General features: G+C 38.9%; 1 protein-coding gene across 19 annotated transcripts in view; it reads left to right on the top strand.

Moving 5' to 3' along the window:
• MPHOSPH9 (M-phase phosphoprotein 9) overlaps positions 1 to 15,178 on the top strand; it is a 54,840-nt gene that overhangs the window by 18,502 nt on the left and 21,160 nt on the right. For 16 of the 19 annotated variants that reach the window (XR_002179434.3, XM_019950259.3, XM_019950260.3 and 13 more), the window contains 5 exons: positions 1,774 to 1,899; positions 2,062 to 2,522; positions 2,852 to 3,007; positions 6,482 to 6,569; positions 8,410 to 8,625. Coding sequence is in view for 18 of the 19 variants with exons in the window: in XM_019950259.3 (XP_019805818.2) it covers positions 1,774 to 1,899; positions 2,062 to 2,522; positions 2,852 to 3,007; positions 6,482 to 6,569; positions 8,410 to 8,625 (1,047 nt within the window). In the remaining variant the exon portion in view is untranslated. Of the gene's footprint in view, positions 1 to 1,773; positions 1,900 to 2,061; positions 2,523 to 2,851; positions 3,008 to 6,481; positions 6,574 to 8,409; positions 8,626 to 15,178 lie in introns of those variants that run through there. The other 3 variants (XM_033836776.2, XM_019950262.3, XM_033836782.2) reach the window with 3 other exon arrangements.

Consider the following 15,178-nt stretch of genomic DNA (forward strand, 5'->3'; position numbering starts at 1 on the left):
CTCTCAGATGGGGAATGTTGCTAAACATGTCTGATTCACTGTCCCTTAAATATTGCTTCTCAGGGGTTCCAGCGTAGCCTCTAGGATTTTCTTCCAAGCTGCTGACAACTATTTGGCCAATTTTGAAAGCTTTTCTATTTGCTTATGAGCAGGCAGTGACAATTATGTCACAGCTGCTTCTTGACCAAAGGCATTTGTAAGATGCTGTTAATTACAAGAGACATCCTCACTTCAGAGATGTTAAAATATGACAAGAAGAGAAATCATAAAAGCGGTGAAAAGGAAACTCCCTAGCAGTCCAGTGGTTGGGACTCTGAGCTCTCACTACCGAGGGCCTGGGTTCAGTCCCTGGTCGGGGAACTAACATCCCACAGGCCACCCGGCACACCAAAAAAAAAAGGTGGTGAAAAATATTACCTCGTATTACAGTGAGCTGTAAATAGCATAGTAAATAGCATGTTCACCCAGGGCAGGATTCCTCAGGCTGTAGCCATAGTCCAAGAGCTGCTGCTTGGCATAGATTTCAGTGACTGAAAAGGCTTCCAGGTTGTTGGTGTATAAAAAGTAAAAATTCAAAGCAGGATTATAGAAATTGTGGTAAATTTTAAGGGTTTACATTTAACAAATTAATGCCTTTAATGCACACACAAAAAGTATAATTAATTGTCTTTTTCACAAGCTAGTTATAAAAAAACATTAGTTTATTAAAAAAACATTAGTTCATGGTGCTCTGCAGTCTGTCTATGTAGGGTCTGGAAATGGGACAGTTTAAAAGTTTAAAGCTATAGGACGAATGTGTTCTTTCAGTGCTTTCAAAGTATCTCTCACTCAGTCTGTAATCTCATTTGAGAGAATGTCCACGTTAGTTTAAATTTGAGGCCCAGGGTTAAATGGTACCCCTGTCACGCCCTGCAATAAGTCCCACATTGAAATAATTTAAGCCCAGTGTTTTAATATTTGGAGTTTAGGTTTGTAACACTCCCAGTGTAGCAAAGCCCTGATTTCAGCTGTAGAAGTTAGGATTGTATCTTCTTTTTTTTTAAAAAAAATATTTATTTATTTATTTGGTTGTGTGGGGTCTTAGTTACGGCATGTGGGCTCCTTAGTTGTGGTATGCAAACTCTTAGTTGCGGCATGCATGTGGGATCTAGTTCCTCGACCAGGGATCAAACCTGGGCCCCTTGCATTGGGAGTGAGGAGTCCTATCCACTGTGCCACCAGGGAAGTCCCCATATCTTCTTATTTTACTAATTAAAAAAGGGTCTTATTTTGATTGGGTAACTTCTTTCTTAACACTTCTTGTTGTCTGCCAACTCTTAAACACGAATATAACTACAGAGCTGAGGAACTCCACCTTTTGACACCTGTCCCTTTGAGTCACAGGAAATTAATCTGGCCAGAAGTTTTCTTGCCCTGCTTCCTTCATTCATTATGAAGTCTTTTCTTACCTCGAAACTTTGTTCTTATTTTGAGTAAGGAGATTACCAAGGATTTTATTCTTTGGAAGTGTTCTTAGGCTGCTAAATATCTTAGGTTTAAATTATTCCCTTAATATTTATTGTTAGAGGTATGAAAATTTTTTCATTCTGAGGGAGCCTCATAATAGGTAATGACTTCCAAACTCTTATTACAAATCTAGCAGTCTGGCATCTAAGTTTATTTTAAATTTTTCAAAAATCTTTTTATGGTGCTGATCTTGATATCAGGAAAGTAAACTTTTTTCATCATTGATTCGTTGATAATGTTTAAATAATTTTGTTTCATATCTTTAAGTCTAATACTAGTAATGAGATGAAGCTACCATCACTGAAGGATATTTATTATAAAAAACAGAGGGAAAACAAGCAGTTACCTGAGAGGAATCTCCCTTCTGCTTCCAACCCAAATCATCCACCGGAGGTAAAGTTGACAGCACTCTGCTGAGTGACAATGAAAGATGACTCATGACTCTTAACTCTCATCTTGAGCTTCCTTTTCCCTAGGAGATCTAAAGCCTACTCACTTGAAAACGAAAACTGAGTACAGAGGGCGAGAGCTTACTGTTGCCTGTCTTATTTCTAGGTACTGACTCTAGACCCAACGTTACACCTGAAGCCAAGTCAGCAGATTTCAGGGATTCAGCCACATGGCTTTTTGAATGCCCTTGATGACAGAATATCCTTCTCACCGGACTCTGTTCTAGAACCTAGTATGGCTAGTCACTCTGACATAGACTCGTTTTCACAAGCAAGTCATGTTACTTCTCAGTTATCTGGATTCCCAAGATATCCTTCAAGTACAAAAGTGTCTCCAGTGGACTCTTGGAAAAATCATGCATTCCAAAATGAAAGTAGGACCAGTTCCACGTTTCCTGCAGTATATACTATTGGTAGTAATGACATCTCAGTCAACAGTGTAGATGAAGAAAACACTGGCCTGGTACCTTTTGCCTCAGTCAGTCAGTCCCAGCTTCCAGGTACAGCCAGTGGTGTCCCAGAATGCATTTCACTGACTTCCCTGGAAGATCCTGTGATATTGTCTAAGTATGTATTTCAGTGAATGGCTTGTAATGTCAATAGGTTTTTTATGATGTCTGCTTGAATGATGAAAATTGTTTTTATTGAACTTCAGTAATGTATAAAAAATTAAAAAGATAATATAATGTTTATAAGGTAGACCATCTAAAAACAAATGTCTTTTTATTTTTTGCTTTATTAGTTGTCATCTTGTGTATTAATCTATTATATTTTCTGTGGGTGTATAAAGGAAAAAGGTTGTATTTTTATGTATGAGAATCATTATGTTCTTGGTTTTTCTTATTGAGATGGTGAGGAGATGCTTTCTAAATGATGTTTTTTCCTCTCACCAATAGGGTTAGGCAGAACCTGAAGGAAAAGCATGCTCGACACATCGCAGATCTTCGAGCTTATTATGAGTCAGAAATAAATAGTTTGAAACAGAAACTGGAGGCAAAAGAAATTCCTGCAGTTGAAGATTGGAAGAAAACCAATCAAATTCTTGTAGACAGGTAAGACTTATAATTTAACTGTAAAGTTAGTGTTTCTCCAACTTGGATATATTATTTTCCCCAAAGTATAACATATTACGGTGTTAAAACACTTTGAAAACGTGTGCTTTAGATTTGAAAATTTTCACACAGAAACATGTTTGCCTAAGTAATTATTTTTAAAGATTTGAGGGAATTCCCTGGCAGTCCAGTGGTTAGGACTCCTTGCTCTCCCTGCCTAGGACCTGGGTTCAATCCCTGGTTGGGGAACTAAAATCCCGCAAGCTGAGGGTGCAGCCAAAAAATAAAGATTTGAGCCATCGTCTTACAAAACACTGATAATTGATGAGGACATTTGTTTTGTGTGGGCGAAATACTGAGATAGTTGAGCAGATTTTGTATATGTAAAGGAATGTCATTTATGGGAGAATTAATGCTCTATGGATTCCCTAATAAGTCTATGATTGATGTCCTGGGCAGTTCTCAACCTTTCTTCATACCCAGAAATGCATAACTTTAACCCAGACACTCATGAACCTGTGGAAACAGTTATCTCATTCAAAAAAACCATAGACACACAGGGGAGAACGGTCTTATACTAGAGATAGCTTTCCACTTATTTTAGAGAGAGAGAATCATTTACAAAATTTGATGTTTTTACTAGTATTAATAACAGCGTACTTGAGGGACTTCCCTGGCTGTCCAGTGGTTAATTTAAGACTCCACGCTTCCACTGCAGGTGGCTTGGGTTCGATCCTTGGTCGGGGAACTAAGATCCCACATGCCATGCGGCACGGCCAAAAAAATAAAAAAATAACAGCATACTTGCAACATACTTTACAAATGGTATTAAACAGATTGAAAACTGATGGAGTCTAGGTGACAGCAAAGTCTTCTCTAGGGCAAAAAAGACAAAAGCCCTGGAGAAAAGATTAGGAGGGAACTGAAATCTGATCCAGTTAACAGTTTAATTTGGAGAATTCTAGGAAAACTTGCTTTTATTTATTTATCTATTTATCTCTTTGGCTGTGTTGGGTCTTTGTTGCGGTGCGCAGCCTTCTCATTGCAGTGGCTTTTCTTGTTGTGGAGCAAGGGCTCCAGGCACGTGGGCTCGGTAGTTGTGGCACACGGGCTCAGTAGTTGTGGCTCATGGGCTCTAAAGCACAGGCTCAGTAGTTGTGGCGCACGGGCTCAGTTGCTGCGCGGCATGTGGGATTTGCCTGGACCAGGGCTCGAACCCATGTCCCCTGCATTGGCAGTTGGATTCTTAACCACTGCGCCACCAGGGAAATCCGGAAAACTAGCTTTTATGCTAGTGTGTGGTTGCTGTGGTAGTTAACATGCTGTCTTAATCCTGATCGTTTCTATAGCTTCCATTTTGCTGTTGGTGGTGGCGATGGGGGTACAATGGCAGAGAAGTAGTTTGAAAAGAGCCAGGAAAAAAGGCCAGTTTTAGGTTTTCTAGGACAAAAAGAAAAGAGTAGATACTAGGCTGGGGGAAGTTTGCTCTTATTTTTGTTCTGTTTTGTTCTTTTAAGAAGGCACAGATGACCACAGGTACTTCCTGTTGGAAAACAGAAGTCTGAAAGAAGCCGACCAGCAGACCTTGTTAGGTCAAAGACGGGGTGCCAACGAAGGGGAGCTAATTAAAACATCTTTATGTCTAGAAGCTGCTAGAGCACGTGGAGCAGTGAGAGAATGTAGGAGGAGCAAATTGGAAGTCAGGGTTTTAAATAAGTGGTCGTGTTATAACAGTAACAACAGCAATCTAGGTAGTGGAGTAAATGTACTGATAGCGTGCAAATGAAGAGCAACGCGTTATTTTCTCCTACCAGTACCCCTAAAGGGCTTGATTTGGCCTACCATATAAAACTGTGTTACAGAGGACAGTAGAAACAAAATGAGAAGTTGCAGTTATTTAGAACTGGAAAAACGATTTACCCAAGACAAAAACCAATATTATGTTGTCAGTGTACACAGCAATTTTTTTCAAATTTCAGAATTGCAAATTGGGGAATCCCACTGCTATTGCAGATGGGACCATTAACACTTATATTGTCACACAATTGCAACTTGGGGGATGAGATCTCTGGCATACCGGAATCAGTGAGGTAATTACAAGAGAAAAATAACAACACAGCAACACTTGACTATTTAGTGATCTTTGTTTCAAGAACAGTTTCATCAGTGTTTCGTTTCTGCAAGGCATTAATGCATAGTGGGTAGGAGCATGACTCTGGAGCCAGACTGCCTGGCTTAGAATCCCAGTGTGACTCTGGAGGAGCTTAACTTCTCTGTCTCTGTATTCTCATCTGTAAAATGGGAATGATGACAATCCTAACACACAGGATTGTGAGGATGAATGCAAAGTGCTTAACAAAGACTGAGTGTGTAGTCAGTGCCGAATAAATATTAGCTTTTATTCACAACATATCATTGAACACTGATTCAAAATGGTGGCCAAATTCTTCCATGTATTTTCTTATTTTGAGGTTCTATGGTAATTAACTTTACAAAGAAAGTCTTTAAAAGAATAACAAGTCTTATAAAGAATAACATTCATGCTGATTTGAAATAGTACAGAAGGATTTATATGGAGTCTTTCTACCCCATCTTTTGTTTTCACATCCTAGACTTAATTTTTTGCATCCCTCCAGAAATTATAATGCATATACAGATATATTTTCTTCATAGATCAAGTTATTTTATGCAGTTTTCTATATCTTGCATATTTAATTTTTATTTTTTAATGTGATAAAATAACAAAATCTACCATTTTAACTATTTTGAAGTTTACAGTTCACTGGCATTGTCCATTCACATTGCTGTGCTACTGTCACCAGTATCCATTTCTGGAACTTTTTTTCTCTCGCAAAACTGTTGTTCTATACCCATTAAACAATAACTCCCCATTACCCCCTCCCTCCAGCCCCTGGCAACCATCGTTCTACTTTGTCGCTATTAATTCGATGCTTCTGGGTACCTTGTATAAATGGAATCACAGTGTTTGTCCTTTTGTGTCTGGTTTATTTCACTCAGCATAATGTCCTTGAGGTTCTTCCATGTTGTAGCATGTGTCAGAATTTCTTTCCTTTTTAACATTGACTAGTACTTCATTGCACACACCACACCACACCACACACACACACACACACACACACACACACACACACACACACTGCATTTTGTTTATATCCATTCATCCTTGGTGGACACTTAGGTTGCTTCCATCTTTTGGCTATTGTGAATTTATGCTGCTATGAACGTGAATGTACAAATACTTCTTAGGGATCTTTTCATATCATTTTTAATTTTTTCCGGATACTATAATATCAGGTTCATTGGATATATTTTACTAAAATGGCATCCTTAGTCTTGGCTAACATTGGAGAATTTGTTTTACCTAATATATTGGAGAATCAGTTAGATTTTTATAATACTTCTAAGAGAAAGGATCTTGTCTTTGATTGTTTTGTTTCAATATATGGTTTTTAGATGTGGCCAGTTAGATAGTGCTCTGAATGAAGCTACTAGTCGTGTGAGAACACTTGAAAACAAGAATAACTTGCTGGAAAGAGAAGTGGTAAGTAAGTACTCTATTTTTTGTTGTTCTAGTGGCTTAATGTTAAAAATTTAAGCTTTTTTATTAATTGAACTTTAGAGACAAATGAATAGTTTTATAAAAACATTGGTTGTGTGTTGCTTGTCTTCTCCTTTAGGATGTCTTATTGTTACATTTATATTTTGAATGCTGCTGGCTTCATATGATACTATAAACTTTTACCCTCTAAAATTTTTATTTTTTATTTGGGATATAATTTGCATATCATAAAACTCATCCTTCTAGAGTGTATAATTCAGTGGTCTTTAGTATATTCACAAATTTGTGCGACTACCACCACAATTAATTTTAGAACTTCTTTCTCACTCAGAAAGAAACCCCAAACCTCTTAGCCATCTCCCCCATTACATGCTCTTCTCGGCCATGAGCAACCACTACTCTGCTTTCTGTTTCTCTGGGTTTACCTATTCTGGGTATTTGATGTCAACGGAATCAAACCGTATGTGACCTCGTGTGTCTGGCTGCTTTCACTGAGCATTAGGTTTTCAAGGTTCATCCATAGTGTAGCATGGACCAGGACTTCACTCTTCTTTATGGCCGAATAATATTCCGTAGTGTGGATGCACCACATTTTGTTTATCCATCCATCAGGTGATGGATGTTTGGGTTATTTTCACTTTTTGGCTATTATGAATGATAGTGCTACGAACATTTATATTTTCAAGATTTTATGTGGATGCATTTTCAGTTTTCTTGGGTGTATAACTAGGAATGCTTAACCTTTCCTCTTAAATAACTTTTCTTTCCCATGCATTACCACGTTTTATTCTTCTGTGCATAATTTTACAAACAGTGTTTTGCTGCAAAATGCCAGTTATATTCTAAACATTGTTTGTTTGTCTTTGATGGGTTTTTTGTTTGTTTGTTGTTTTTTGATGCTGAAACCGGGATGGTTTTGATGTTTTTTTAAGTTATCTTTGTCTCCTCCTAAACTATAAACTTCATGAAGTCAGGGACCTTTCTTGTTGATCTTTTTTTTTTAAATTTAATTAATTAATTTATCTATTTTTGGCTGTGCTGGGTCTTTCGCTGCCCACGGGCTTTCTCTAGTTGCGGCGAGCAGGGGCTACTCTTCATTGTGGTGTGTGGGCTTCTCATTGAGGTGGAGCACGGGTTCTAGGCTCATGGGCTTCAGTAGTTGTGGCACACGGGGTCAGTAATTGTGGCTCTAGAGCGCAGGCTCAGTAGTTGTGGTGCACAGGCTTAGTTGCTCCACGGCATGTGGGATCTTCCCGGACCAGGGCTCGAACCTGTGTCCCCTACAGTGGCAGGTGATTCTTAACCACTGCTCCACCAGGGAAGTCCTCTTGTTAATCTTGTATTTCTAGCACCCTAGTGCCTGCCATCTAGTGGATTTGCAATTAATGATTGTTGAATGAATATTAACATTTCAGATGTTTTGAATTTTCTCTTTTATTTTCATTGTAAGTGAGAGAATAGGGTAAGAAATGCTTTTTTTCCCTCTAAATATTAATGTGGGGCAACAAATTCCAGCTATGCTTTTGGAATCATTTCTCTGATAGCCATGATTATTTTTTCCTCATTAAAGTCATCTACAGGTGAATCCTGGAATCAGAATGCCTCAGACAGTGGTTTTCTGTGTATTATTCTATAGGGTAATCCTTTCTAGTCTCCATCCCAGGATGTAACAGAATATCAAATTTGTTCATTTCCATTTATGTGTTTTGTTTTATTACTTTTCTTTTATATTTAATGTCCACAGATTATTAGCTGCTATTGAGACATCTATTTTTTTTATTATTATTAAAAACAGTGTATTATCCTTGTCTTTGTTTTGTAGAGTGATCTTAGAGAACGCTTCAGTGCAGCCAGCAGTGCCTCCAAAATTTTGCAGGAACGAATTGAGGAAATGAGAACAAGTAATAAAGAAAAGGACAATACCATCCTTCGACTGAAATCTAGACTTCAGGATTTAGAAGAGGCATTTGAGAATGCTTACAAACTCTCAGATGATAAAGAAGCAAGACTAAAACAAGAAAATAAAATGTTTCAAGATGTAAGTGACAAGTAACTCAGTGACGTGGTTGGCTAAAAGTCATTTCAGATATTGTAGTCTTACAAGCTATTATGATTTTTTCCACATTTATTTTCATTTTACATAACTTTGCTGTAGCTGCAAATATACGTAGACTTTTCTGATTGAGTTAGTTGGGTCTTATCTTAAAGCAGGAAGTCAGGGCTTTCAGAGCTATGGTGTCACTCCCACGCCTTTCTGTCTGGCAGGGCAGCCTTTGAGCTATCTTAAATCAACATCTGTGTGTCTGGCAGGTACAACGGACCAGATTTACAACAGGCTTGATAAAATTTTTCACTTTGATTTAATTTCACTTAAAAGTTAGATTTGTATAACATTGAAACTGGATTAGGTTTTAGGTTTTGTTTTTTTTTTAAAGTAAAATCTGAAAGTATTTCGGCTGTTGATATTTTCTTCCTGATAGCTGTAGATTTGATTCTTGCTGCTTTGTTTTTTAAAATTTATTTTCCTGAAGGTAATACATGTCAATGGTTTAAATGGTCAAATATCAAATGAGAAACAGCAATCTTCTTCACCTCTCCCTATCTTGGAGTCCTCTACCCTAGAAGCCGTTATTTTCAGCTCTTTTAGCCATTCCTTCTAAAGTTTTGCTCCATGTTTCTAAGTAACAAACTTACATTGCTCTTTTTTTTTTCCCCATCAGTTTCAGACATTATATATTGACAACCCTCTGTGCAAGGTCACAGTGTAGCTTTCTTATACCATTTGCTCCCCAAACAAACACTCCCCCCCTCTTTCCAATGTGATCGATGTATTAAATTGATTCTGAGAAGCTTATTCTTTTTTTTTTTTGCGGTATGCGGGCCTCTCACTGCTATGGCCTCTCCCGTTGTGGAGCACAGGCTCCGGATGCGCACGCTCAGCGGCCATGGCTCACGGGCCCAGCCGCTCCACAACATGTGGGATCTTCCCGGACCAAGGCACGAACCCGTGTCCCCTGCATCGGCAGGCGGACTCTCAACCACTGCGCCACCAGGGAAGCCCGAAGCTTATTCTTTTACATTTGAATAACTCAGAAATTGGAATGCATCTTTATAGTGTCATATTTAATTGGCAGCACTTTTTCCTCTTAGTATTTTAGTAAATAATATTAAATAGCATTTCTAGTTAGTGGCGTCTTAGACTTTAAATATGATATACTATCATTTATAAATGAATCAGAATTCAGTGTTTCTTATGTCTATGCAAATATTTTTCAAAGCTAAGCTGCAGTGTTCAGTGACTGCATTTCCTTTCTCTTACAACTTTTATTTTTCCTAGACTTACTAATTGGCTTGTCTCTTCATCTGCTTGCTTAGTTTTTAAACATGCATAGCACTTCCTTTCCTCCCGCCTCCCCAGTATCCTTGCTTCAGTCTGAACTGATTGCCCTCGAGGTCTGATACACAGATTTCTAGGACTTGCCTTTGTCATCATCCTGGGAATTGTCTTCGCTTCTTTCCCATATTGAATCTGTCCTTTTGTGTGGATTCTGTATCTTCCTTCTTGGTTTAACTCTGTTTTGCTAGAGTACATCTCCTGAGAAAAAGAAGGCATAAGAGACAAATTTTGAGGCCTTCCATATCTGAAAACTTTTATAGTTGCAGTCCACTTTACGTTTTAAAAACTACTTTATGTTTTAGAACAGTTAGAATTACAGAAAAATTGAGGAGATAGTGGAGTGTTCCCATATGCCCCCCACCATTTCCCCTGTTATTAGCATCTTGCATTAGTACCATACCTTGGCCACAATTAATGAGCCAATTTTTTTTTTTCATGTTTGTTTATTTTGGCTGCTCCGGGTCTTAGTTGCCACATGCAGACTTCTAAGTTGAGGCGTGCGGACTCTTAGCTGTGGCAGCATGTGGGATCTAGTTCCCCGACCAGGGATCTAACCCAGGCCCCCTGCATTGGGATCGGGGAGTCTTACCCACTGGACCACCAGGGAAGTCCCAATGAGCCAATATTGATACATTATTATTAAGTAAACACCACAGTTTATTCAGATTTCCTTGCTTTTTTCCTAATGTTCTTTTTCTGCTCCAGGACTCCCTCTAGGAGACCAGATTACATGTAGTCTTCATGTCTTCCTAGGCTCCTCTTGGCTGTGACAGTTTCTCAGACTCTTCCTGTTTTTCATGATCTTGACAGTTTTGAGGAGAACTGGGCAGGTATTTTGCAGTATGTCCCTTGGGATTTGTCTAATATTTTTCTCATGATTAGACTAGGGTTATTAGGAGGAAAATCACAGAGGTAAAGTACCATTTTGGGCATATCATACATACCAGCAAGCCCTATGTTTTTTATTCCTTTATAGTCATTTTAGTAAAGTTTCAGGAGGGAGTACATATGAACACTCCATTCCGTGTGCCATATTTGATTAGAACTTTACATGGTTCAGTTATTACTGTTCTCATTCATACACATTAATAGTATAATTTTAGTGTGTGTGAGTACATGAGCTCCTGGTTTTTAAAACTTGTACTTCTTAACATCAGACCTACAGAAAGTTGCAAAAGTTGTGTGAATAATTTTCATGTACCCTTCACCTAGATTCTGAAAGTTAGCATTTTATAATATGTGCTTTATCATTCGGTCCACGTATAGTTTAAAGATTTTTCACAAAAAAAAAATAATTTTTTTTCCAAACTTTTTTAGAGTAAGTTAGAGATATAATGCATCTTTATCTCTAAATACTTCAAGGTCTATTTCTTAAAAACAAGGGCAGTCTTTTATATAACCATAGCAAAATTAGGAAATTAACATTAATATAGTAATTTATACATGCCATTCAATTTTTTGCAAATTATACCACAAGTATTCCTTATAACAAAAGAAACTTTTTTTCCCTTGTTCGAGATCCGATCCAGGACTACATGTTGCATTGAGTTGTCACATCTCTTTTATCTCCTTTAACCTAGAGCAGATCCTCAGTTTTTCTGTCCTTTATAACCTTAAAACTCTTTGAAGATCATAGACTATTTTATAGAACTACTCCTTCTAACATGGTAGCCTCTAGCCACATGTGACTATTTAACTTTACACTGATTACAATTAAGTAAAATAAACAGTTCAGTTCCCCAGTTGCACTGGCCACATTTCAAGTGCTCAGCGGTCACACGTAGGTAGTGGCTGCGGTGTTGGGCAGCGCGGGGGGCTGCATCCGTCATCGCAGAGAGTCCGCTGGCCAGCACATTGTAGAATGGCCCTTAGTTTGGGTGTGTGTTTCTTCACAGTTAGATTGGGTTGTCGTGATGCACAGGAGCCCCTCTTAGCACTTCCTGTTAGGAGGCACGTGTGAACTATGTGGGTGTCAACTCCAGCCACTTGGTGAAGGTGGGGTTTGCCAGGGGTCTCCACTGTAAAGTTATATCCTGCCCCTCCCCCACTGCAGTTAACATGTAACTTATGAGAGGGTAATTTAAGGCTCTGCAAATCACCTTTTTCTCATCAAACTTGTTACCCACTAGCTGTAGCATGTCCTGATGTGTCTTGCCTGAAACCACTAATTACTGTGGCGGCTGCCAAATGGTGTTTTTTCTATTTCTATGATTCCCTCTCCATTTTACTGCAGGGAGTAGTCCTCCTTTCTTCTTTATTTCTGCTTATCAGCGTGGACTCATGGATTCTGATTTTATTCATGAGGTAGTCTTTTTTACTCTGTTTATTATTTTGATGCTTTGTCTTAGCTTTGGCCTGAGGGGTACGTGTGAAGCTGGCTTCTGTGACCTTTTGACAGTTTCCCGTCATTCTAGACTTCCTGCCACAGCCAGATGTTCCAGGCCCATCTTGTACTTTTCTAGCCCCGGCCCTAAGTCAGTCATTTTTCCCCGGAGCCCTGGTTCCTTTAAGTGGAAGATGGTATTTAGAAACTTAAGATCTAGGTATGTTCATTGCTTCTGGGATGTCATTGTTTTTAATTAAAAACCCATCATTGTTTGAGTAGCAGTGAAGCACAAAGGGTAGGTAGAATGTTGTTTTCAGCTGAAATTGCATGAATATTTCCAGGGATAACACTGACTTTTTCCATGTTTATCATGTCACATATTTTAAGCACACAGAAAGGTATAGAGTAATGCATTAAATCCCCATATACTGGCCATCCGTAGATACTGTTGAAAGACACTCTTCTATTCCTCTCTCTCCCACCCTAGAGGTGCCTGCTATGCTAAATGTGCTCTTGGTTATCCCCACTCTGTTCTTTTTACTTCTACTATAAATGCACGTTGTTTTAAATAATATATAGTAATGTTTCGTATGTTCGTAAGCCATATATGAATTGTATTGCACTGTATCCTTCTACCACCTGTTTTTCTTTCAACATTGTTTCTAAGATTTGCCGTGTTGATACATGTAGTTTTTATTCTTTTTTATTTAAACATTTGTATGTGAAATATTTCTGGTATATACAAAGGTATAAAGAATAATATAACAAATACATGTAGACCGACCCGCCACCCACCTTAAGAATTAAAATACTGTAGATGCCGTGGAGGCCCTCCACGTACCTTTTCTGATCACCTCTGCCTTCTTAGAAGTAATTGGTCTGAATGGTGTGAATGTCATTCCCATGTCTGTCTTTGTATCATCATGTTTGTATGTTTGCTTAGTCAGTGTTGTTTGTTTGCCATATCTTGAAACCATAAACGCTATCATACTGTATTTACTGTTCTGAAACTTTTTTTCCTTTGTAAGACTTATCCAAGCTGATACATACAGCACTAATTCACTTGTTTTCATCCCTGTGTCATATTCCATTGTGTGAATATTCCACAATTTATTTATCCATTTTCCTGCTTCCAGTTTCTTTTTGTTGCTGTTATGAGCAGCACTGCCATGACCATTCCTATATACACATCCTGTGCCAACGTGTGCAAGTACCTCTAGGGTATTGTTGCAGTTACCAGAGCTGCAAAACAAATGACCCCCAAACTGGACATACTCTGCTCATGGGCTCGGTGGTCTAGGAACTTGGACTGGGCTTAACAGGGACAGCTTATCTTGGCCCAGCATTATCGGGGCCTTAGCTGGAAACTCAGAAGCTGGGGCCTTTGATGATGGCTGTCAACTAAGCCTGCAGTTCTTTCCATGTTTCCTTCCATGTGGCCTCATTTGGGCTTCTTTGCAGCATAATGGCTGAGTACTAAGGACAGGCGTCCTGAAAGAGCTTCCTGACAGCCACAGTGCCTTTCATGACTAGCCTTCTGCAAGCTTTCTAGCATCTTCTTTTTATCCCTGGTATTCTGATAGTCCATAACAGTGTTTGGAGCATAGGTTCTTCCAATCTGGAAATTAATGTCTTTTAGTTCTACAAATGCTGATGTTATTTCTCTATTGATTTCCTGCCTCTCTCTCTTCTCTTTCTCTGGAACTTTTATGAGTAGATGTTGTATTGCATGGGTTGATTCTCTAAGACTTATTTATGTTTTGGTGTTCATCATGGCCTCTTTGTCCTTTATCTTCCAGTCTTAGTATTAATTATGTCTTTTCTCATTGTTACTTTCTAAGAGCTCTTTATTCTCTGATTGCTAGTTTTTCAAAGCTTTCTGTTCTTGTTTTGTGACTATAACATTGTTATTTCTCTGAGGATATTAATAATAGCTTTCTTTTTTTTTTAAAGATTTATTTATTATTTATTTTTGGCTGCGTTGGGTCTTAGTTGCGGCACACAGGATCTCCGTTGAAGCATGTGGGATCATTTGTTGTGGTGCGTGGGCTTCTCTCTAGTTGTGGCATGCGGGTTTTCTCTTCTCTAGTTGTGGCGCGTTGGGTTCCAGAGCACGTGGGCTCTGTAGTTTGAGGCATGTGGGCTCTAGTTGAGGCACGTGAGCTCAGTAGTTGTGGCACGTGGGCTTAGTTGCCCCGTGGCATGTGGGACCTTAGTTCCCTGACCAGGGATCGAACCCACATCCCCTGCATTGTAAGGCGGATTCTTTACCACTGGACCACCAAGGAGGTCCCAATAATAGCTTTCTTTTGATACTTTCCTTTAGTTTTGGTTCATTATTTCTTCTAAGTTAACCTTTCATTTTGATTTGAAGTCTGTTTCATATAGAATTTTTTTGTTCAAATGTTGGTTCTTTGGTAGGTTCACAGTTAAGAGGGAGGCAGTAAAAAGCTATTTGGAGACTCTGTGTGCACAGATGGGACTTACTTCCTGGTACCTTCACTTACAAGCAGTTGTAAGTGATGCACCAGGCGTTTGGTTAGGGAACCTCCAGGTGTAAATGTGTCTTTTTTTCTGGGGTTGTTCAGTTTTCCCAAAGAAAAGTCTTCCGGTTTCTTGTCTGGAACCTATCAGCCAGGCTCTGGTGGCAGTGAGGGAGGGGAGAGTCAAGTGGGTTTTTTTTCTTTTGAAGACTTTTCCTTAGTCATTCTCTCTTTATCTCTTTGCCTCCCCCTCACACCCTGCTATCATACTTGTGTTTCCAAAGTTTCATTTTTCTCTCACAGTCATGTCTTCTATGCCCTATTGCCTGGCTGAACAGTCCACTGCTGTATGGGTTGAGAAAAGGCCCTGGGCTCTAACCCAGGA

This window comes from Tursiops truncatus, chromosome 13 (assembly GCF_011762595.2).
Source record: "Tursiops truncatus isolate mTurTru1 chromosome 13, mTurTru1.mat.Y, whole genome shotgun sequence".
NCBI classification, from domain to species: domain Eukaryota; kingdom Metazoa; phylum Chordata; class Mammalia; order Artiodactyla; family Delphinidae; genus Tursiops; species Tursiops truncatus.